This window comes from Danio rerio, chromosome 24, assembly GCF_052040795.2.
Source record: "Danio rerio strain M-AB ecotype USA chromosome 24, GRCz13ab, whole genome shotgun sequence".
Classification (NCBI taxonomy): domain Eukaryota; kingdom Metazoa; phylum Chordata; class Actinopteri; order Cypriniformes; family Danionidae; genus Danio; species Danio rerio.
The window spans coordinates 40,788,234-40,811,550 of NC_141044.1; the positions used below are offsets into that span (position 1 = coordinate 40,788,234).

The window sequence follows — 23,317 nt, forward strand, 5'->3', positions numbered from 1 at the left end:
TTTCCCCAGATGATTAAATATGCAAATGAGACATTAGGGTAAAATGTTCATAATTTTTTGGTATGTTTGTTTATAATCATGCAAATTATGTAAAAACATCTGTTAAAACCTTTAGATTATATATATATAATTTTGTGTAAGTAAGTGCTGTTTAAGCGAGAGGGGTCTGGCTGCAGACTCGGTGCCGTGCAATCTGAGCTGCATTCAATGCTTTTTAATGCACTCACCTAACCCCACCCCTATAATGCAATCTCAGCTTGCATTATAAAGGCTGCATCCAGATACTATTGGGAGAGTTATAGCTCAGTCCAAGAGAAAAAAATAAATAAATCTAAAATTAATGTAAATTAATGCAAAATGATCAAATGTGTTAAAAGCAACACCTAAAAGTGTATTCTGGATGTTTTCTTCACATTAGACTGAAAACAGCCCTGCAGTCTCTCACCCTAATGTTAGGAAGTGTACATTTATATCATCAATATGCATTAATAGCATCTCAGAAAGCACACAAACACAAGCTCAGTGATTTTTCTTCTTTATAATTGTATATTTTCAAACCAAACTTTCATACAAACTCTACAATGTTAACAGAATATTTTGTTCATCCAGTTTTAAAACTCTAAAGCATCTTATGTACACGGATATCCACATAAACACACATATATACATTTATTTTACACACAGCAGTCACATTGGTTTTTAAAGACACACTTTGACAGTAATAACAAACACAGGCAGCATCAAATATGGCAGGACGGTTGGCTCTCCGTGTTTGGTTTCTTTCGTTTAGTGCACAAACGTCGCTGACAGTGAATGACGCACACACAAAAAAAGACGAAGCGATAGCAGATGAACAGAATATGAAGGACAGTGTTTTGCAGGCAACGTTTTGGTACACAAATCCACAGTGTGAGAGGCAGCTTATGAGTTAAATTATCTTTAATAAGTACATCTCTACTACAAATAAAATCCCGATCTGTGAGGATACCCTGTAAAATTCCCTGTGCGTTCACACTGACAACACGCTAGTCCAGTTTAAAGTCCACATGAAATCAAAACTAGCTCACATTGCTAGTTTTGTGGTGAACAATTCATCTGTGCATGACATTAAGAAAAAATAAAAAGTTTGTCCTTGTAATCTAAAATTAAAGTCTGAAATGCACTTGCTGTTTAAGTTAAATTCTCAGATTAGGTCTGTTTGAGTTATTGGGCGTGGCTAACATAACCACGCCCCTTCAACTGTCAGACAACAAACAGAAATGCTGAGGAGGAGGAGTCTCTTAGGTTGTAATAACTCTTCCGAAACCCTTTTCAAGATCTTTCTGAATGAAACGCCTACTTTACTACATCCAATCAGCTCGCTGTAGACAAAAACAAGCCCCACCCACTGTTTTCTCAATTATTTTTGTTTCTCTCGGAACTGCGTCACAATACTGAAAAAAAAAATGGTTGCAGCTTCCGGTTCAGACTTTAAGAATATCCGCGTTTTTATTGGTCATTCCACCACTGCTCATTTGAATAAAGTTAAACTGCTAGCTTTAGACTCAAAATTGTCATTTACAGAATATTTAGCCTAATCTCACGAAGAAACGTAACGTTTTTACGTATTGTTCGAAAAGTGGCTAACTTGTCTGAATTTATACAATTTAATTAGTACAATTATTTTAAAACCCCTCCCCTATATGCAAATCATACCAAAATGTACGAAGCAGATTCAAATTTAAACGAATTAGCGACGAAATCAAACAATTTACGAATTTGCGTGAGATCGCTTTGAATATTAATGACATTAAGTTGGAAATCGTAATCAGTGTGAACGCACTTTTAAGATTAAATAATTTCGTTTGTCTGAGTAAAAAGTGCCCTGCTTACTTTGTGAGCTAATCGGCTAGCACAAGCATCGCTAACATTAGCAACATCAAAGCAAACTAGCAGTGACGTTAACCATGAGGTATTCAGCTATCTGTGGACGCCATTAATATACTACAGCTATGATTTCGCTTTTCATTATTTCGTGTTAGCTTAGCATGTTAGCATATACGCCATAGCTGATTTTTATAGACAAAAAGTTTTATATAAAACATCTTTTTTGCTACGCTACATATAGATCTGTTTTGGTTCTCAGTGCTTGCAGCATCCAGGCATCGCCGTCTCCTTTTACCAGTGCAAATTTAGAAAATAGACGTGATTTTTTTTCTTTTATATATATGTATATATATAAAAATGGAAAAAAATATATACTCTCAATAAAAAAACAGACAAATCAATAGGTTTTTCGGTGGCGTCAAATACTGCTTTTTGTTTTCAGCGCTACATGCATCGCGTACAGCTTATATATTCACGAACTCAACATCACGAGGACTTTGGATGCGATACGATAATCAGTCCAAAGATTTTCCTGAGTTTAAAAAGAGGCTCAGTTTAGGATCCCACATTCAGCGAGAAAACCTGGTCAATCACGCAATGATCCGCTAATGTCCGTCCTGTGAAATCCAGCGATCTCTCATGGCATCTTCTAAACATCTCCTTTTTCTCTGTTCCGTTCAGGAGTTTCTCAGACCCGCTGAATGCTCATCAAAGGTCTGTCAAGTTTGGCTCTGCTGATATCTCTTCCTCCGTCAGTCATTGACAAGAGTGCAGGGGATCATCAAGGATTGTTTGGCCTGTTCGTACGCCTTCAGAAAGTCTTTATATCTTGGAGCGCAGCCAAGCCAGGCCTCCCCGAAATGCACGCGTCCGGTGAAGAGGAAACTGCCTGCACCAGGACGAACGCCACATTGTAGAGGGGTACGGATCTCGCCTAAACGCGTCAGACGCCCAGATTCAGGGAACAACGCAAACTTCTGCCGGTAAACCCGCGTCGCACTCACTTTGATCACGGCTGCTTTTAGATTCGAGTCTGTTCCCACTGAGCGGATGTTTCCTCGAACCACTGGAGAATAAACACACAGAGCACTGTTCATCAGTATGGATAGATGCACCATACACTTAATACACAAATACACTTCATTAAACATCTACATCACCTATATAGACCATTTTGAGGGATGTAAACAATAACAATGGTCCCAATGCATTTCTTGTTTTACTATTTTTAACCTCTGTAGCTTCTGAGAATCCAAAAAGGTCCACATATTGATAAATCCTGTTGTGATAGCTGTTTTAACATGACGTTATGATTGAATTGCCTCTTGTTATAGTTATGAAATAGTTTGATAACAAGCAGGAAATGTTCAATGACATGACCACGTTGAAATGGTCTTTACTATATATCTGCAGGTTAACTATGCTTATATATAATAACTTTAACTGTTAGTTACTAGTTAATGATTTAAATGTATTAATAACTAATAACTTTAACTTTTCAGCATGTGATTGTGATACAACAATGTGCCGCTTTTGTAAAACTGCTATAAAACATTAATTATTGTGAAAAGCGCAATACAAATACACTTAAATTGAATTGAATCATAAATCATCCTTTTTGTATGGTGTCATATATCATAAATATCCTCAAATGAATTCATAAACACAATTTATAGTAGTTTGGATTGAGTGTTTTGAACCAAACTAAAACTAACTGCATTTCGTTGCATTGTACTTGTACATGTGTAACAACAATAAAGTTGAATCTGATCTAATCTAATCTAGTCTAAACTAATCTAATCATACTAATCTAGTCTAAACTAATCTAAACTAATCTAATCTAAACTAATCTAATCTAATCTAGTCTAAACTAATCTAATCTAAACTAATCTAATCTAATCTAGTCTAAACTAATCTAATCTAAACTAATCTAGTCTAAACTAATCTAAACTAATCTAATCTAATCTAGTCTAATCTAGTCTAAACTAATCTAATCTAAAGTAATCTAGTCTAAACTAATCTAATCTAAACTAATCTAGTCTAAACTAATGTAATCTAAACTAATCTAATCTAATCTAAACTAATCTAAACTAATCTAATCTAGTCTAATCTAATCTAATCTAAACTAATCTAATCTAGTCTAGTCTAGTCTAGTCTAATCTAATCTAATCTAATCTAATCTAATCTAATCTAGTCTAGTCTAAACTAATCTAAAATAATCTAATCTAAACTAATCTAATCTAATCTAAACTAATCTAAACTAATCTAATCTAAACTAATCTAGTCTAGTCTAATCTAATCCAATCTAATCTAGTCTAGTCTAAACTAATCTAAACTAATCTAGTCTAAACTAATCTAATCTAAACTAATCTAGTCTAGTCTAATCTAATCTAATCTAATCTAATCTAATCTAATCTAGTCTAGTCTAAACTAATCTAAACTAATCTAGTCTAAACTAATCTAAACTAATCTAATCTAATCTAATCTAATCTAAACTAATCTAATCTAATCTAATCTAATCTAATCTAATCTAATCTAATCTAATCTAATCTAATCTAACAGAATCTAACCGCTAGCTTAAGCCTCAGAATTGTCACTTACAGAATATTCAGCCTGATCTCACGAAGAAACCTAACAGTTTTCTGTTGTTTGAAAATTGGCTAACTTGTACGAATTCATACGGTTTATTTAGTACGAAAACATAAAAAGTGTTTAAAACCCCGCCCCATATGCAAATCATACCAAAATGTGCAAATCAGATACAAATTTAATCGAATTAGCCATGAATACGAATTTCCGTGAGATCGATTTGGAATATAATAATTATTTTATAGTCAAAATAAAGATTAAAGGGGTAGTTCACCACACAGTTGACTCACTATTTACTCTACCTGGTTTGAGTTTCTTGTTTATAGTGAATACAAAAAAAGAAGATACTTTGAAGAATGTTGGAAACTGGTAACCATTAGTATTTGTTTATGGGTGTCAAGGGTTACCAGTTTTTAACATTCTTTACTTTGTGATGAGTGAAAGGTGAGTAAATGATGGCAGAATTAAAATTTTTGAGTGAAAAGAGTTCAAATTAAACTTTACTGAAAAACTCAATTATACAACAATATTACTCAATTTATACAACAAAATTAACATAAAAATACTGATAGACAGCTGTATATTAGGGAGTATTTCTAATATTTTTGCGTAACTTTATGCACTAAAATAACAACCAAAGTATAAATAACTTTTAGAAAAAAATATAAAACTTAGTATTTTTTGAAAATATTAATAAAAAGAACAATGAAGGCAAATGTCTTGCAGACAAAAAGTCTGAGCTTTACTTGGGTTTGATCTTCTGACCTTTAGTCACAGATTTTTAAACAAACAAACAGAAAGTGTGGCATACAGCTTGAAGATCTGGAATGACGGCTGACAGCTGTAGGTTTGAGGTGCTTGCTATCATTCACACAGAATTTCATAAACACAGCATTTCATTCTAGAAAACGCTGGATTGTTGTAACCCAATGTTGGGTCACTCATTGTCCTTCACCTTATTCCCTTTATTGATCAGGGGTTGCCACAGTGGAATGAACCGCCAACTTATCCAGCATATGTTTTACACAGCGGATGCTTTTCCAGCTGCAACCTAGTACTGGGAAATACCCATACACTCTCACATTCACACACACACTCATACTCTACGGCCAATTTAGTTCATCCAATTCACCTATAGTGCATGTATTTTGACTGTGGGGAAAACTGGAGAACCCGGAGAGAACCCATGTTAACATGGGGAGAACGTGCAAACTCCACACAGAAATGCCAACTTAGGTGACAGTGCTAACAACTGAGCCACCATGCCACCCAATGTTGGATTAAATATGAACAAATTTTTAGATTGTAAAGCCAACATTTGGTAGAAACATCTTTTAGATTGCTTGGGACAAAGGCTCCGTTTACACTAGTGCGTTTTAGTTTTAAAACGACGTTTTAGATCAAAAACGATCCGCGTCCACACTAGCGTTTCTGAACATTTCTCCGTCCACACTACACCACCAAAAACGTATATCACGTGACCATTCGCGCACTCTGGGCCCTATCATACACCCGGTGCAGTGTGGCGCAAGACGCAGCGCAGTAGTCTTTTGCTAGTTTCAGCTTGGCGCAAGAGTCGTTTTGAGGCGTTGCGCTACGCTGTTTAAATAGCAAATGCATTAGCGCTCATTTGTGCGCCCATAGGCGTTCTGGTCTAAAAAGGAAGGCGTTCTGAGGCGGACCGCTGGTGCGTCGCTATTTTGAGAAACTATGATAGATTTTTCATTAGACCAAAACTAACCTGGTCTAAACTCCGGCGCAGAGTTGCGCCTCGCTTACGCACTGCTTAATACGCACAAGAGAGCAATAGGCAAATATCTTTACATATGAAAAAATGTAAATATTAAGGATATATATAGGATATAATAAGAATAGATATAGGATATAAATATAAAGGATTAAAATATTACAAAACATTATTTTCTAGCCTACATAAATATGAAAAATCACTGCTTTTATGTCTTCTTCATCTTGTGAGGCTTTTTCAGTTCATTCATAACAATTTGCTTTTGTATAATGTTATTATTATTAGCAGTATTATTTAATATATCCATATTTATATTTGTTTTATTAAAAACAAGTTTAGATTTGCCCACCTGTCGGGTTTTAGACCATATGCGGCATGGCAGGTGTATTTGGAAATAACTCAGTATTTTGAACACACTTGGTCATTATTGTTCATTTATTCGTTTGCTAGAAATTAGAACTGAATTTAGAAATAGTTTTGAAACAAATCTTTGCGCTTAACAAACGAAATTAATTAGGCCTATTTATAGACTAACTGATGTCTGTGCATAAAGGTTTCCCTATCCAAGAGCAAAAGTGAAAGTGATCCATTATCTCTCATTCTCACGCAGTAGATGCTCTGTTTAACAGTTTTCTGTTAAAAACCTGTGAACTGTTTGCTAGTGAAATGCTCATTTTTTCCACTTAGACTTACTTTGCGTCCTGTAAATAGTGAATGCGCTCTTGGCGCGACGCAGCTGGCTCTTAAAGGGAATGAGAGATGAGACTCTAATTGGTTTATTCTCAAAACACACCTATAACTCATTAAGAAAATAAACTCAACACTTTTAGCCCATGCGCCTTGGGGCAAAGCAGGTTTTCCCGTCCGTAAATTAGCAAAAATGCGTTCTGACACGCCCTGAAAGCGTTTGCGCCCTGCGTTTTGCGCTCTGCGCATGGACCGTCAAAATAGAGCCCTCTGTGTATGTGTGGTCTAGTATAAACAGGAAGCATGCGTCTCGCTCGGCTTTTGGTTATTGTTAGTCAACAAACACCGGTTGAACAATGAACGCGATGGCAAAGAAAGCAAGAGAGGTATTTTTGTGGACAGACGACGAGGTCGAGTTGTTACTAAACGTAACAAATGAATCACTGCACAATGGCGCCTAAAACAGACAATAGAGCAAACAACGCTCCCATTTCTGTGTCTGTGTTGTTGTTTACAGTGAAGGCTGGTCTGCTGTCTTCCGGTAGCGTTAAAGCCATGTGTTATAGTCATGTGATAGGGGCTTGACGAATAAGAAAAGGATACGCAATGACACAAAAGCCCCAATCAGGTAGCGAATCTCAGCAGCCCCGCCTCCGTTTACAGATGTCTCCGTTTTCCCACATCTACACTGAGACGGAGCAGCAGCGTTTCAGAATGAAAACAGCCTCTCCAGCGTTTCCAAAACGCTCCGTTTTCGGCGCTCGAAAACTCCGGCGTAGTGTGGACGGATGGCGTAACTGTAGCAAAACTTATGCGTTTTCAAACTAAAACGTATTAGTGTAAACGGGGCCAAAGACACCTTTATCCTAAAAAACACAACCAAAGCAAAATTCAGATACTCACCAAAGTCACTAGTGCAGACGGCCATCAGGATCTCAGTGTTATTGCAGGGTCTGCAGGCTCCTGAGAGAAGAGAAAAGAGTAGATGATCAGGACGTGCAGCTGCTATTTTACGGCTCTGCTGGAGGTGTGATTGATGGAAATGACCTCCTGATAGGTGTGATCATCTCACCTGATCAAAGCCCTTTGTTCTCATTAAAGACCCTCACGCTGCCCCCTTCCTCTCTAATCTGCCTCATTTATAAGGTCTAGTAAAGATTAGGCAGAACAGCTGAGCTCATAAAACTAACCCACACAGGAATTCAACCTTCTTGTCAAGTTGAAAGTCTGCATGAACCAGTAGTTGCTGCAGACTGTTATTTCAGTATGATGATGTATTTGTAACTGAAAGTGAATACTGAGTAGGGGGCGGGGTTTTATTTTTTGCTCCTCCTCTCTTCTTTCTTTAACGGTTGGAGGGGCGTGGCTAAGCATGTTTCGGCTGACATCATCTGAGAAGGACTGCTGTTTCAGAGCAGGAGCAAGTGGACAAATTTTGATTAAACATTAGCGAAATAAATTTTTAAAAAAAATTTTCAGAGAATTTAATTGAGACTGACAGTATGCGCAAGCAAAATAAACGTTGTAAATTTAGTTTTAAGTGCACTTTAAAGTTTATAGATGTGCTTTCAGAAAGTAAATTCAACTTTAACCCAGGGTAGATGGCATAAATAGCTTAAAATTATAATTATGAGACTGATTAGGCGTTGTTTGATATATATATATATATATATATATATATATATATATATATATATATATATATATATATATATATATATATATATATATATATATATATATATATATATATATATATATATATATATAAATATATATATATATATATATATATATATAAATGTTAAATGCATCTTGACCTGATTTCTGCAGCTCTACATGTGCACTTCCAAACAACGCAACATGTGTGTGTGTGTGTGTGTGTGTGTGTGTGTGTGTGAGAGAGAAAGTTGTTGGCCCTTTAAAACTTTTTAAACGTCCTTCCCAGACTCGTCTCCGCTCCGCTCCCAAAACTCCCAACAAAAGATCCACTTTTTTCAGTTGCAGGGTTTCAGCCCAACCCCCCCGTTACCACAGCGACTGTGCTCTCATGCAAACCTCACTATAGAGGCGCAGGATCCTCCACACGGAGCTTTTGTGTTTCTCTCCATCCCCCTTCAGTCTCGACTCTTCCTCCCCCGACTCTCACCACTGCCCAGCAGAGGCCTCCCAAAACTTACTTCACAATCAAACATTACAGGCTGAGAGTAAAGGAATGAATTTGCTGCATTTTTGCATGAAGCAAGGTGTGGAATGTTCACTCGGCGGATCGGCTCTAAAATGCATTCCTCCAAAGTTCAAGACTCATTACAGATTGAATGAATGCTCTGTTTTGTCTGTCTGGTTTCTCGGATTTTGCACCCCCATCCAGCCTGAGGTCACAGGTCAACTCCAACTTTATCTCCAACCATGCAGAGAGTTTGCGCAGTTGTGTCGCTAAAAGCATCAACCTCTAAGGGTTTGCAGAACTATTCCATTATGATTTTATGCATCAAATTAAATTAGATTTGTTTAATTTATATACATCGAAAGTAGATTAAATGCAAATAAAGTGTCTATTTTAATGATTCACATAACTTTTATGGATATAAAACATCAAAATATGAATAAAATGATGCTGTTTCACTGATATATTTATGCAAAAATTAAACTTTTATTTTGACCTGCACTCGTTTTGATTGTATTTCAGTTTTAAAATTTATTTTTGAAGGATACCGGCTACATTTAAAGATATAAAATGAGTATTTTGGGGTTGCACTGTGTTTCTTAAAGTGATAGTTCACTTAAAAATGTTAAGTGTGTGAAATAGTAAATATTAAAAATAATAACTCGCATCTAAGTGGTTCCAAACATTACAGTTACTTTCACCTGTTGAACACAAAAGAAGTTATTTTGAAGAATGATGAAAACCTGTAACCATTAACTTCCATAGTAGGAGAAACAAATACCATGAACGTCAATGGTTAGAGCTTTCCAGCATTCTTTAAAGTATCTTCTTTTGATTTGCACAGTTATTTCAGTTTTAAAACTATTTTTCTATGGGTTCCAGCTAAGTTTAAAGATATAAAACGAGTATTAATGAGTATTTTGGGGTTGCACTGTGCTTCTTAAAGCGATAGTACACCCAAAAATGAACATTTACTCTCCCTCAATTGTTTCCAAGCATTTATGAGTTTCACCTGTTGAACACAAAAGAAGTTATTTTGAAGAATGATGAAAACCTGTAACCATTGACTTCCATAGTAGGAGAATCAAATACCATGAAAGTCAATGGTTAAAGCTGTCCAACATTCTTCAAAGTATCTTCTTTTGATTTGCACAGTTATTTCAGTTTTAAAACATTTTTTTGATGGGTTCCAGGCTTCCAGCTAAGTTTAAATATATAAAACGAGTATTAATGAGTATTTTGGGGTTGCACTGTGCTTCTTAAAGGGATAGTACACCCAAAAATGAACATTTACTCTCCCTCAAGTGGTTCCAAACCTTTATGAGTTTCTTTCATCTGTTGATCACAAAAGAAGCTATTTTGAAGTATGATGAAAACTTGTAACCATTGACTTCCATAGTAGGAAAAACAAATACCATGAAAGTCAATGGTTACAGGTTTCCAGCATTCTTTTAAATGTCTTCTTTTGATTTGCACAGTTGTTTCGCTAAAAGCATCAAGTTCTGAAAGTCAGCAAAAATATTTCATTGTTGCATTGTGTAAATGGGAAAATGTTTTTGGTTAATGCGGCAAATTTAATAAAATTAGTTTTGATTTATGTAAATAGAAAGTATATGAAATGCAAATAAAGTGTCTATTTTAATGATTCACATTACTTTTATTGATATAAAACATCAAAATATGGATAAAATGATGCTGTTTTACTGATATATTTATGCAAATATTAAACATTTATATTGATCTACACTCAATTTGATTGCATTTCAGTTTTAAATTTTTTTTTGAAAGAGACCAGCAAAGTTTTAAAATAACATGACTATTAATGAGTATTTTGAGGTTGCACCTTGATTCTTAAAGGAGTAGTTCACCCAAAAATGAATATTTACTCACTATTTACTCACACTAAAGTGTTTCCAAACATTTAAGAGTTTCTTTCATCTGTTGAACACAAAAGAAGTCATTTTGAAGTATGACGGAAACCTGTAACCATTGACTTGCATAGCAGGAAAAACAAATACCATGAAAGTCAATGGCTACAGGTTTCCAACATTCTTTAAAACATCTTATTTTGTGTTGAACAAATAAAAGAAACACATAATGGTTCAAATGTTCATTTTTGGGTGAACTAACCCTTTAACACGTCATGAAAGGTTTGTTTTAAATTCAATAGTATGATGCAAGCTGAGACTGCATCACTCAGCGATGCAATGTCAGACACAATGCACTCAAATGAAGCGAGTGACGTCACAGTGATGGGTAGGGTTAGGGGTGGGGTTAGGTGAGCCCATTAAAAAGCATTGGATGCAGCCCAGATTGCACTGCACCAGGTCTGCAGCCAGACCCCTCTCTTTAAATTTGCCTTACAATATTTTCATATTTAAGCTTCTGCTATATTGAATCTAATTTTAGTGGATGTCTTTTTTCAAAATATGTGATCATGATTTTTTTATCCTCAGAAATAATGAATTAAGACTCATTCTCATGATGTCTTTGACCAACATGTTTTCCAGAACATTCACCTTCGCTGCTGACTGGATCTGTGTTGACTGCTGGCTGCGCCGTCCAATCCCCTCTCAGCTCGTAGCGGAAGGCAGCGATGCGTCTGCTGATATCCCGGTGCGGTGTGGCCTGCAGGAACAGTGCAGGTCGTTCTCCGGGCAGGGCACTAAAGCAGCGTACATGGGCTGGGCCGGGTGTGGTGGAGGTCTCATCTCCCACCAGAAGCTCCAGGACTCCATCGCGCTCCAGATACAGCTGAGCCCCACCCCAGTGTGGATCAGGCTTGACGCAGACTGACACCGGGCTCCTGCTGGACTCGCCCGGCCCCATGGCACTCCATGGCAGACGGGGCGACAGGGTGAGACGCAAAGCTCCAGCAGGATACAACCACTCCACCGAGCCCTCCGCACACCTCAACCAAACCTGCTCCACATTCTTCACCGCCTGAGAAAGTCCACTGAAAGAAATAACACAAATAAATCCACGTTAAAGTGATAGCTCACTTAAAAAATCCAATTCTGTCACCATTTACTCAGCGTTTACTTTACTAGGAGTTTGTTTTTTTCTGTTAAGCACAAAAGAAGATATTTTGAGAAATGTTTAGAAAGATCATTGTAAGAACACCACTAAACCACTCTCTTTATCCATATTAAAGGGGTAGTTCACTCAAAAATTGTTATTCTGTCATCATTTACATTTACATTTGTTAAACCTAAAAGAAGATATTTTGAGAAATGTTTTGAAAGAAACCAGTACCCATTAACGTCCATATTTGTTTTTCCTCCTATAGAAGTCAATGGTTACCCGTCTTCAGCATTCTTCAAAATATCTTATTTTTGTGTACAACAGAGTAATGTAAATTTTAAAGGTTTGGAACTACTCAAGGGAGAGTAAAAAGTGAGTGAACTTTAACTTTTGACCTGAGAAAGACCACTTCAAGAAACATGAGTGGGTCCACTTAACCACTCTACATTTACATTTAGTCATTTGGCAGACGCTTTTGTCCAAAGCAACTTTTACAATCAGAGAGGAGTTCAGCGATTCTACAAGAAGATGCCAAAAGTGCTAATTATACAAATGAAATAATATTCTTTTGAGTCTCTTTATCCACTATTAGGAGATAGTTCACTCTAAAATTGTAATTCTGTCATCATTTACTCACATTTTACTTTAATTTGGTTAAACCTAAAAGAATATATTTTGAGAAATGTTTAGAAAGAAACCGGTAACCATTGACATCCATAGTATTTGTTTTTCCTACTATGGAAGTCAATGGTTACCGGTTTTCAGCATTCTTCAAAATATGTTATTTTTGTGATCAACAGAAGAAAGTCACTCATAAAGGTTATAAAGGCAGACGCTTTTGTCCGAAGCAACTTACATTCGAGGAGTTCAGCGATTCTACAAGAAGAGGCCGTAAAAATGCTAATTATAAAAATTAAATGATACTCTTTGAGTCTCTTTATCTACAATTAAGGTATAGTTCACCAAAAAATTGTAATTCTGTTATCATTTACTCACATTTTATTTTAAATCGGTTAAATCTAAAAGAATATATTTTAAAAAATGTTTGGAAAGAAACCAGTAACCATTGACATCCATAGTATTTGTTTTTCCTACTATGGAAGTCAATGGTTACCGGTTTTCAGCATTCTTCAAAATATCTTATTTTTGTGATCAACAGAAGAATGTAACTCATAAAGGTTATAAAGGCAGACGCTTTTGTTCAAAGCAACTTACAATTGAGGAGGAGTTCAGCGATTCTACAAAATGAGGCCGTAAAAATGCTAATTATACAAATTGAATTATACTCTTTGAGTCTCTTTATCTACAATTAAGGTATAGTTCACTCAAAAATTGTAATACTGTCATCATTTACTCACATTTTACTTTAATTCTGTTAAATCTAAAAGAATATATTTTGAAAAATATTTGGAAAGAAACCAGTAACCATTGACTTCCATAGAAATTGTTTTTTCCTACTATGGAAGTCAATGGTTACCGGTTTTCAGAATTTCTCTAAATAACTTATTTTTATGTTCAACCGAAGTACTTAACTTTTAAAGGTCTGGAACTACTCAAAGGAAAGTCAATAGTGAGAAAATATTGATTTTGGGATGAACTCTACCCCTTTAAGTGTGATGCAATCAGAACACAGTCATTTTTTCTTGGCCTGATTTCTACTATCTTAAATGGACAGTTCATCCCGAAAATAAAAGTGTTATTATTTACTCACCCTTCACTTGTTTATAGTGAGAAAATATTTATTTTTGGGTGAACTCTACCCCTTTAGGTGTGATGCAATCAGAACAGTCCTGTCTCTTGGCCTGTTTTCTATTATCTTGAATAGAATAATTTTTTTAAATGTTAGAAACCTGTAACCATTGACTTCCATAGTATTTGTTTTCCTACTATGGAGGTTAATGGTTACTGGTTTTCAGCTTTCTTTAAAATATCTTCTTGTGTGTTCAACAGAATAAACTCATAAAGGTTCGAAACTTTTTAAAGTGAACTATCCCTTTAAGTCCTTTTGGATTTTATAAAGTTGCAAGAAAAGTTAGGCGCCCCCTATTGGTCAGTTTAGCTGCAGGCATTTAAACTTTCCGCACTAATGGAAACATCCATCAGCACTGAAACTAATATCACTTTTCAGGAACTTCAAAATTTTAAATTTCCGGAGTAAATTACACCCCAAGTATTTAATTGGCTTTTTTCCCCGCATCTTTTTTTCCTAGTGCGCATGCGTATGATAGATAGATAGATAGATAGATAGATAGATAGATAGATAGATAGATAGATAGATAGATAGATAGATAGATAGATAGATAGATAGATAGATAGATAGATTCAATGCATATGTTAGCCATGATATATGAGTATTGCTCTAGTTATTATATTTGCACTTCTCTAAAAAGCGTTAATATTTCTAATTTATTGAGATAATCAGCGTTATATTTGTATGTTTATTTCAACAATTTTTAAAGTAAATGCAAATAACAAAACCGTATTTAAAATGATTAATTAATACATCAAATTACACAGAAATCATGCAAGACAGCAGAAAAATCAATGCATTTGAGGATAAAACAAAGTTAATATGCATTATAATCGACACGGAAATAATGTAACGCTGTATGTTGATCATTTTTTACCTTCCTCTCCAGCTGCACTGATCTTCTGAGTAACTGGCCATCGACCAACCCGTCAGGAATGAAATCCATAGCGCAACACTCCTAAATCCCCAAATCTCCATCACTGCGCGTGCTGTTATCCAGAGAGACGCGTGCGTAAAGTCTCGGTCACTGCTTCTCCAAACCTATTTTCTAAAGAACACGCAAACCTACTATTCCCATACTGTTGTCTAAGCCAAAAGACGGATCTGTTTAACTAAACTTTCCCTCTCTTTCTGCAGATCATCAGCCCGTCCCGTTTGAGCAGTGGCACCGCGCGTCCCCGCTGCCGACTGGAGCTCCAGCGCCGAACTTTTACAACTGGAGCAAACTTTAAACTCCGCCCCCACTGGAGGCGTGGCTTTAGCGCAGTTAAAGTCCAATGAATGGAGTCTCGTCTATTCACGCCGGGTAAGGGAAAACGACGGAGGAATTTTTAATCAGCCTGTTCTCAATGAATGTGAAGGATTTTTTAAAACATAACACCGCGCTGGCAAGGGCATCCGAGTCACTCTAAAGAATCAATTACTCCGTAAGATTCGTTTAATAAATCGAACGATTCACTGGTTAATTTTAACAACTCAGCAAGCATGCACTATATCAAAACATATCTTATTAATATTTATTCTATCCATTGGCTCTGTAATTAATGTGAGAGATTTTGAAACATAACACAGTGCTGGCAAGAGCATCCGAGTCACTCTAGCGAATCAATTACTCCGTATGATTCGTTTAATGAACCGAACGAGTCACTCGCTGCACTATACAACAATATATGTCATTGATATTTAAATATATCTATTAACTCTGTAATTAATCTTAAGGATTTTAAAACATAACAGAGCTGGCAATATCATCCGAGTCACTCTAGCGAATAAATGACTCTTTAATGAATGGAACAAATGATTCAACTTATTCATTTTAGCACAACACTGTATCAATAATAAAAATGGATTTTAACTGTACAAAGATGATTTTAACCGATATTAAATTGTATTAACGGGAAGGATTTTGAAACATAACACTGTTTTTTATTAATATTAACTCAATGCCACAAGAACGAGAGGTATTACATTTCACATACATTTACATGACATTAAATGTTTTCAGAGCATTACATGTTTTCAGTGCTTTTTTGTTTTGTGATTGTTCTAAAAGATTAACATATACTTAAAAGTCATTCACAAATGGGCAATGTTTAGTTTACATTGAGCCCACTTTTTCTTATGTATATGGTATTTTCCTAACAGCATAAACAAATTAAAAATATATTGTTCTTTACAGTTCAAGTTCTCATTATCAGAATAAAACAGTGGATCAAATAAACCAATTTCTAACTTAAAGTCCATTTTTTTGTTAATAAACAATTCCAGATCTTTCCAAAATATTCTTGAGTAAATACAATGAAAAACAAGATGCAAAATTGTTTCTTTTTCTAAACCACAAAATTCACACATATATGAAATGTTAAGTTTAAATCTTTCCAAAACATGTTTACCTGGATAAATTCTATGGAGAATGTTGTATGACACTTTTTTAAATTTTGTTTAAGCAAAACTTATTTGTCAACTTCCAAGCTTTAACACAAGAATTATTATCAAATAATGAAAGCCAAAAATGTCTTGCTGTAGGTAGAGCCAACGAACGGAGAGCATTCTTTATAATTTCATTGGTACATTGTTGTTTTACACCCTTAGGAATTGCATCCAAAACAATAGCGAATTCTCTCGATTTAACTGGTAATTTAATTTTTTAAGAAATTCAGTACAAGATAACAAGTATCCATGAGGGTTAATTAACTGCCTCACTAATGCCCCATTCAAACTGGGCTTCAGCGTCAACGCTTGACTGAAGGCGTGTCTGAAGTTGGGGCTGAATCGATTGTCATAGCAGCGTCAGCCAATGACATTCAGTCAGCAATAGGCCACTGTCTAGCTAGTGTATTTGCATACAATGATCTGATTGGCTGACGCTTCCGTCAGCGCTTGAAAAGTTGAGCTAATCCCAACTTCTGCAGCGAGCCACGCCTCTGAAGCGGCACCGACGGATCCACAATACAGTTCGGCAACACTTGACGTCACCCATTCAAAGTGAATGAGAAGCGTTGACGCTGACGCCCGTGTGAATGAGGCGTAACAGAATACCATTATTGAACCAATTCTGATAAAATAAAGATTTGTTTTTTAATAAAACATCCTTGTTATTCCATATGAAATAATTGTGGGGTGAAAAATTGTGTTTATATACTAATTTCCATGACAGGGCTTGTCTATGAAAACTGTCCAATTTAACTGAAATTTTGTCAACAGAAAAATTACATTTTAACAAAAAGTCGATGCCACCCAGGGTATTGAATATAAATAGGAAATACATTGAAATAATTGTTTCTGTTATTAATAAATTCAATCAATCATTTTGAAACATAACACTGGTCTGAGTCTCTCTAGCAAATCAATTGCGTAGTGCGGCTTGTAAAACGAACTGAATCAATGATTCACTGATTCATTTGGGTCCAGTTTCACAAACAGGGCTTAGATTAAGCCAGAACTAGGCCTTAGTTATTCATTCATTCATTCATTCATTTTCTTGTCAGCTTAGTCCCTTTATTAATCTGGGGTTGCCACAGCGGAATCAACCGCCAACTTATCCAGCAAGTTTTTTACGCAGCGGATGCCCTTCCAGCCGCAACCCATCTCTGGGAAAAGGCCTTAGTTAAATAAGGCTATTTAAGACACATTTATAAAAATGGCCTTAGAAAAATATTACTGGTTTGCACCTGGAGACAAAAAAATGACTCTGACATATTTTATGACATCTCACCGCAAGTTATTTTAAGCTAAGACAGCTCAAACATGCAATTTAATCTTGACTAGCCTTAAACCTTGTTTGTGGAACCGGGGGTTGATTTATTAAAGGGATAGTTCACCCAAAAATGAAACTTCTGTCATCAATTACTCATCTTTTACTTGTCTCAAACCTGTTTACGTTTCTTTCTTGAACATATTGCCATTGACTTCCATAGTATTTTGGGTCCTAAAATGGATTTACACGGCTGCTTTTTATCCCATATCTCTTCAGAATATCCTCTTTTGTGTGGGTAAATGTTGAGGAAATTTTTTCACTCTCATTCACACTTGTACACTACGGACAATGTAGCTTACCCAATTCACCTAAAGTGCATGTGTTTGGACTGTCGGGAAAACCCATGCCAACACTGGGAGAACATGCAAACTCCACACAGAAATGCCAACTGGCCCTGCCGGGACTCGAACCAGCGATCTTCTTGCTGTAAGGCGACAGTGCTAACCACTGCGCCACCGTGCCGCCCCTAAATAACAATAAATAACAATATTAGCATACAATCAGTCTGAATTACATACATTGTGGTGGCCTAATGAAGACGTCTACATGCTGATTGATTTTAGTTTGTGAAGCATCAGGTGTCCAAAACTAAGCGACGATGCTCTTGAAATGAAACCGAAAGCCTCAAAGCAGATCAGATTGAGAAGGACTAGGATGAAATCAGCTGAACGCATGATAAATCTACCATTAAACCTATAGAGAGAAGCAGAGCCAGGGGGAAGGGTGAGGTGGCCGGGGGTAAATGGAGCTCTGCGGGACGTCCTGGCCTCCATTGGGCTCATGCTGAGAGCCTCTTTCATCTCACTGCATTATAAGCAAATCAAATATTCTTTTGTATCAGCGCTGCGATCTATCTTTATGGATAGTGTGTGCTTACGTGAGCGTGTGCCTCTTTGATGTGGTTATGACAGGACCTTTGACATATTCAAAGCCTCGTGTCCAGTAGCCCTGCTGAGGTGTGTGTGTAGTCAGTGTGTGTGTGTGTGTGTTGTGTGTTCCCTGCCGATCTGCTGTGTATAAAGTGTTCTTTTGTTCTCTGGTGGCCACTTCAAAGAATAGACACATAAAAGCATGAAAGAACGTGCATGTGTGTGTGTGTGTGTGTGTGTGTGCACGCATCTGTATTTTTAGTGCTTCAGTGTTGCATAGCAAGACTTGATGTTGATTATGTGTGTTTGTGTGTGTGTACATGTGTGTTTGTGTGTGTGTGTGTATTTAGTACTTGAGTCAGTGTACAAGACTTGATGTTGATCATGTATGTGTCTGTGTGTGTTTGTATGTGTGTGTGCACTTGTGTGTGTGTGTGTGTGTGTGTGTGTGTGTGCATGTGTTTAATGCTTCATTGTTGACTTGATGTTGATCATGTACTGTATGTATGTGTGTGTGTGTGTGTGTGTGTGTGTGTGTCTGTCTGTCTGTCTGTGTGTGTGTGTGTGCGTATATTTAGTGCTGCATAGCAAGACTTGATGTTGATCGTGTATTTGTGTGTGTGTACGTGCGTGTGTGTGTACGTGCGTGTGTGTGTGTGTGCGTATGTTTAGTACTTGAGTCAGTGTATAAGACTTGATGTTGATTGTGGACATGTGTGTGTTTGTGCATGTGTGCGTATGTTTAGTGCTGCATAACAAGACTTGATGTGGATCGTGAATGTGTGTGTGTGTGCATATGCTTAGTGCTTTAGTCAGTGTTGCATAGCAAGACTTGATGTGGATCGTGAATGTGTGTGTGTGTGCATATGCTTAGTGCTTTAGTCAGTGTTGCATAGCAAGACTTGATGTTGATCGTGCATGTGTGTGCGTGTGTGTGCGTGCGTGTGTGTGTGTGTGTGCGTATGTTTAGTACTTGAGTCAGTGTATAAGACTTGATGTTGATTGTGCACATATATATGTGTGTGTGCTTGTGTATGTGTGTGCGAGTGTGTGTTTGTGTGTTTGTGCGTATGTTTAGTGCTGCATAGCAAGACTTGATGTGGATCGTGCATGTGTGTGTGTGTGCGCATATGCTTAGTGTTTCAGTCAGTGTTGCATAGCAAGACTTGATGTTGATCATGCATGTGTGTGAGTGTGTGTGTGCGCGTATGTTTAGTACTTGAGTCAGTGTATAAGACTTGATGTTGACTGTGCACATATATATGTGTGTGTGCTTGTGTATGTGTGTGCGAGTGTGTGTTTGTACGTGTGTGCATATGTTTAGTGCTGCATAGCAAGACTTGATGTGGATCGTGCATGTGTGTGTGTGTGTGTGTGTGTACGTGCATACATTTATTGTTTTAGTGTTGCATAGCAAGACTTGATGTGGATTGTGTATGTATGTGTGTGTGTGTGTGTGTGTGTGTGTGTGTGTGTGTGTGTGTGTGTGCACATATTTAGTGCTTCAGTAAATGTTGCGAAGCAACACTTGATGTTAATCATGTGTGTGTGTGTTTGTGTGTGTGGTGTGTGCATACGCTGCGTGTGTGCATGCATATATTTAGTGTTTAAACGCTGCATAGCAAGACTTGACGTTAATTGAACAAGCATGTGTGTGTGTGTTTGTGTGTGCGTGTGTGGCTGTGTGCATGTGTATGTTTAGTGCTTCAGTCAGTGTTGCATAGCAAGACTTGTTGTCGAATGTGCACGTATGTGTGTCTGTGTGCCCGCGAGTGTGTGTTTGTGCGTGTGTGTGTGTGTGTCTGTGTGTGTGTGCGTATGTTTAGTACTTCAGTCAGTGTACAGGACTTGATTTTGATTGTGTATGTATGTGTGTGTGTGAGTGAGTTTGGGGGTGAAATAGTATAGGCCTCCTCAGATCTTGACCCAGCTGTGTTTGCAGTCTTTCCTCTGATGCACACACACACACACACACACACACACACACACACACACATGAGAAAGAGCAATGAGAACAACAGTGTCATTTTTCACAGCTCTGTCATAGGGGTTTGCCGGCAAATACAGCATTGTGTGTGTTTCCTCAATGAAGGACTTCTTACGCAGCTATAATGGAGAGATTAAAGGACACGGAGAGACAGTGATATTGGGAGAAGGGTCACAGAGTAAACGAAAGGCTTGAAGGATTGTTTATAGTTTCACATTCACTCTGTGTAGTTACAACGCCTTAAAGGGGTAGTTCAGCAAAAAAATGAAGACTGCCCCCACTGAGGCTGTTGTGAACAATAATGTGACACTGAAGACTGGAGGAATGATGGGTAAACAGCGCATTATTGATGCTGCATCTGTGATGTGATCTGAGCTGTGGCAGTATTGCAGGATTGTGTGAAGCAGGCTGACAGCGATGCGCTAAACTCCAGTCAAATACTCCTACAACATTAAAGCAAAGAAACGAGAGCTCAAAGCTGAAGAGAGTGTGTGAAAGTACACTATTACAGATGTGTTGCTCTCAATGTGTGTGTGTGCTCAGGGTCGATTGTGTGTGCGGATTCTTCACATTCACTTCTCTCCCGAGCTCTCGTTTACACACACACACTCATTTTCCCGAAACACTGTCAAACATACACACACACACACACACACACACACACACACACACACACCCATCTGAATGTGCTTTTGTGGAGGCCTGTGAAGATCTATCTGTCTGTTCGTACGTCCATTCATCCATCCATCCGTCTATCCATCCATCCATCCATCCATCCATTTATCCATCTATCTATGCATCTATCTATCCATCTGTCCATCCATCTGTCCATATATCCATTTATCTATCCATCCATCCATCCATCCATACATCTACTTATCTATCCATCTGTTCATCCATCCATCCATCCATCCATCCATCCATCCATCCATCCATCCATCCATCCATCCATCCATCCATCCATCCATCCATTGATCCATTCATCCATACATCTACCTATCCATTTATTTTTCCATCCATCCATCCATCCATCCATCCATCCATACATCCATCCATCCATCCATCCATCTACCTGTTTATCCATCTGTTCATCCATCTGTCCATCCTTCCATCCATCCATCCATCTATTTATCCATCCATCTATCCATCCATTCATCCATCCATCCATCCATCCATCCATCCATTCATCCATTCATTCATCCTTCCATACATCTACCTATCTATCCATTTGTTCATCCATCCATCTATTCGTCCATCTATTCATCCATCCACCCATCTATCCATCCATCCATACATCCATACATCCATACATCCATCTATTCGTCCACCCACCTATCCATTTGTTTATCCATCCATCCATCCATCCATTCATCCATCCATCCATCTATTTATCCATCCATCCATCCATCCATCCATCCATGCATCCATACATCCACCTATCTATCCATCTATTCATCCAATCATCCATCCATCTATTCATCCACCCACCTATCCATTTATTTATCCATCCATCTATTCATCCATCCACCCATCCTTCCATTAATCCATCTATCCATCCATTTCTCTATCCATCTATTCATCCATCCATCTTTCCATTTATCCATCCATCTATCCATTCCATCCATTCATCCATCCATCCAACCACACACCCATCCATCCATCCATTTTCCTCTATCCATCCATCCATCCATCCATCCATCCATCCATCCATCCATCCATCCATCCATCCATCCATCCATCCATCCATCCATCCATCCATCCATCAATGATTATATCATAAAATTGAAAGTTATTTTACTTGTAACATTATTCCAAATTACTAAACCAAACTTTTAAGATGCATCTGAAGTTGAACTCTTGGCGTTGAACTCTTAACTCTTTAATCAGTACATAATCAATTTTAAAATGTAATGAAAGTGTCTCTCATAGCACTGTCTGACCTGTGTGTGTGTGTGTATGTGTTTATGTTTGAGAGTGCTTCGGGAAAATGAGTGTGTGTGTGTAAACGAGAGCTCGGGAGAGAAGTGAATGTGAAGAATCCGCACACACGATCGACCCTGAGCACACACACACATTGAGAGCAACACATCTGTAATAGTGTACTTTCACACACTCTCTTCAGCTTTGAGCTCTCGTTTCTTTGCTTTAATGTTGTAGGAGTATTTGACTGGAGTTTAGCGCATCGCTGTCAGCCTGCTTCACACAATCCTGCAATACTGCCACAGCTCAGATCACATACGTCAATTGGCATTTCGGTTTGCACGTTCTCCCCGTGTTGGTGTGGGTTTTCTCCGGGTGCTGCGGTCCAAACACATGCGCTGTAGGTGAATTGAAATAACTAAATTAGCCGTAGTGTATGAGTGTGTGTTTGAATGTGAGTGTGTATGGGTGTTGGAATAGTTGGTGGTTCATTCCTCTGTGGTGACCCCTGAACAAGCAGTAAAAGTCATTTTTTAAATGTGTCTTATCGTTCCCCCCCTCCTCTCTCTCTCTCTCTCTCTCTCTCTCCCTCCCTCCTCTCTCTCTCTCTATAATGGTGTATTTTTGCATCTCATCAGTTTAAGTGTGTCCACCATCCTCCATCTTCTGTCCTCCCCCTGTTCTTCTCATTCACTCAGACACATCTCTCTCTCTCTCTCTCTCTCTCTTTCTCTCAGTCTGGACTCTCCCTGTCATTGTGTGTCCGTTCGCATTAAGCATGATTAGTTCACACACACAGATTCGCACACAATGAACGCATGCCAGTGTGGTTTGACCTCTGAGAGCCGCTTCTCCTCCCCCCGCGTCTAAAATATCTCCAGTCTTTTCAAAGAAAGTCAGTCAGGATTCTTTAAACAGGGCCGCATCAGCAAGACATCCCAAACCAAAGCCTTT

At 37.6% G+C, this 23,317-nt stretch overlaps 1 protein-coding gene and 1 long non-coding RNA gene across 3 annotated transcripts; one reads left to right on the forward strand and one right to left on the reverse strand.

Moving 5' to 3' along the window:
• Positions 1 to 519: 519 nt before the first annotated feature.
• On the reverse strand, positions 520 to 15,012 carry metrn (meteorin, glial cell differentiation regulator). The gene is given in 4 exon segments (NM_001009983.3): positions 520 to 2,932; positions 7,793 to 7,852; positions 11,576 to 12,012; positions 14,708 to 15,012. Coding segments are annotated over 4 exon segments (912 nt in total). The 5' UTR covers positions 14,809 to 15,012; the 3' UTR covers positions 520 to 2,618.
• On the forward strand, positions 12,121 to 15,020 carry LOC147838095 (uncharacterized). 2 transcript variants are annotated; one of them, XR_015525426.1, is made up of 3 exons: positions 12,121 to 12,780; positions 13,243 to 13,650; positions 13,809 to 15,020. It is a non-coding gene; the product is annotated as an uncharacterized LOC147838095 (long non-coding RNA). The 2 variants fall into 2 exon arrangements; XR_015525425.1 differs by having other exon boundaries at positions 12,474 to 12,780; positions 13,141 to 13,650.
• The last annotated feature ends 8,297 nt before the right edge of the window (positions 15,021 to 23,317 follow it).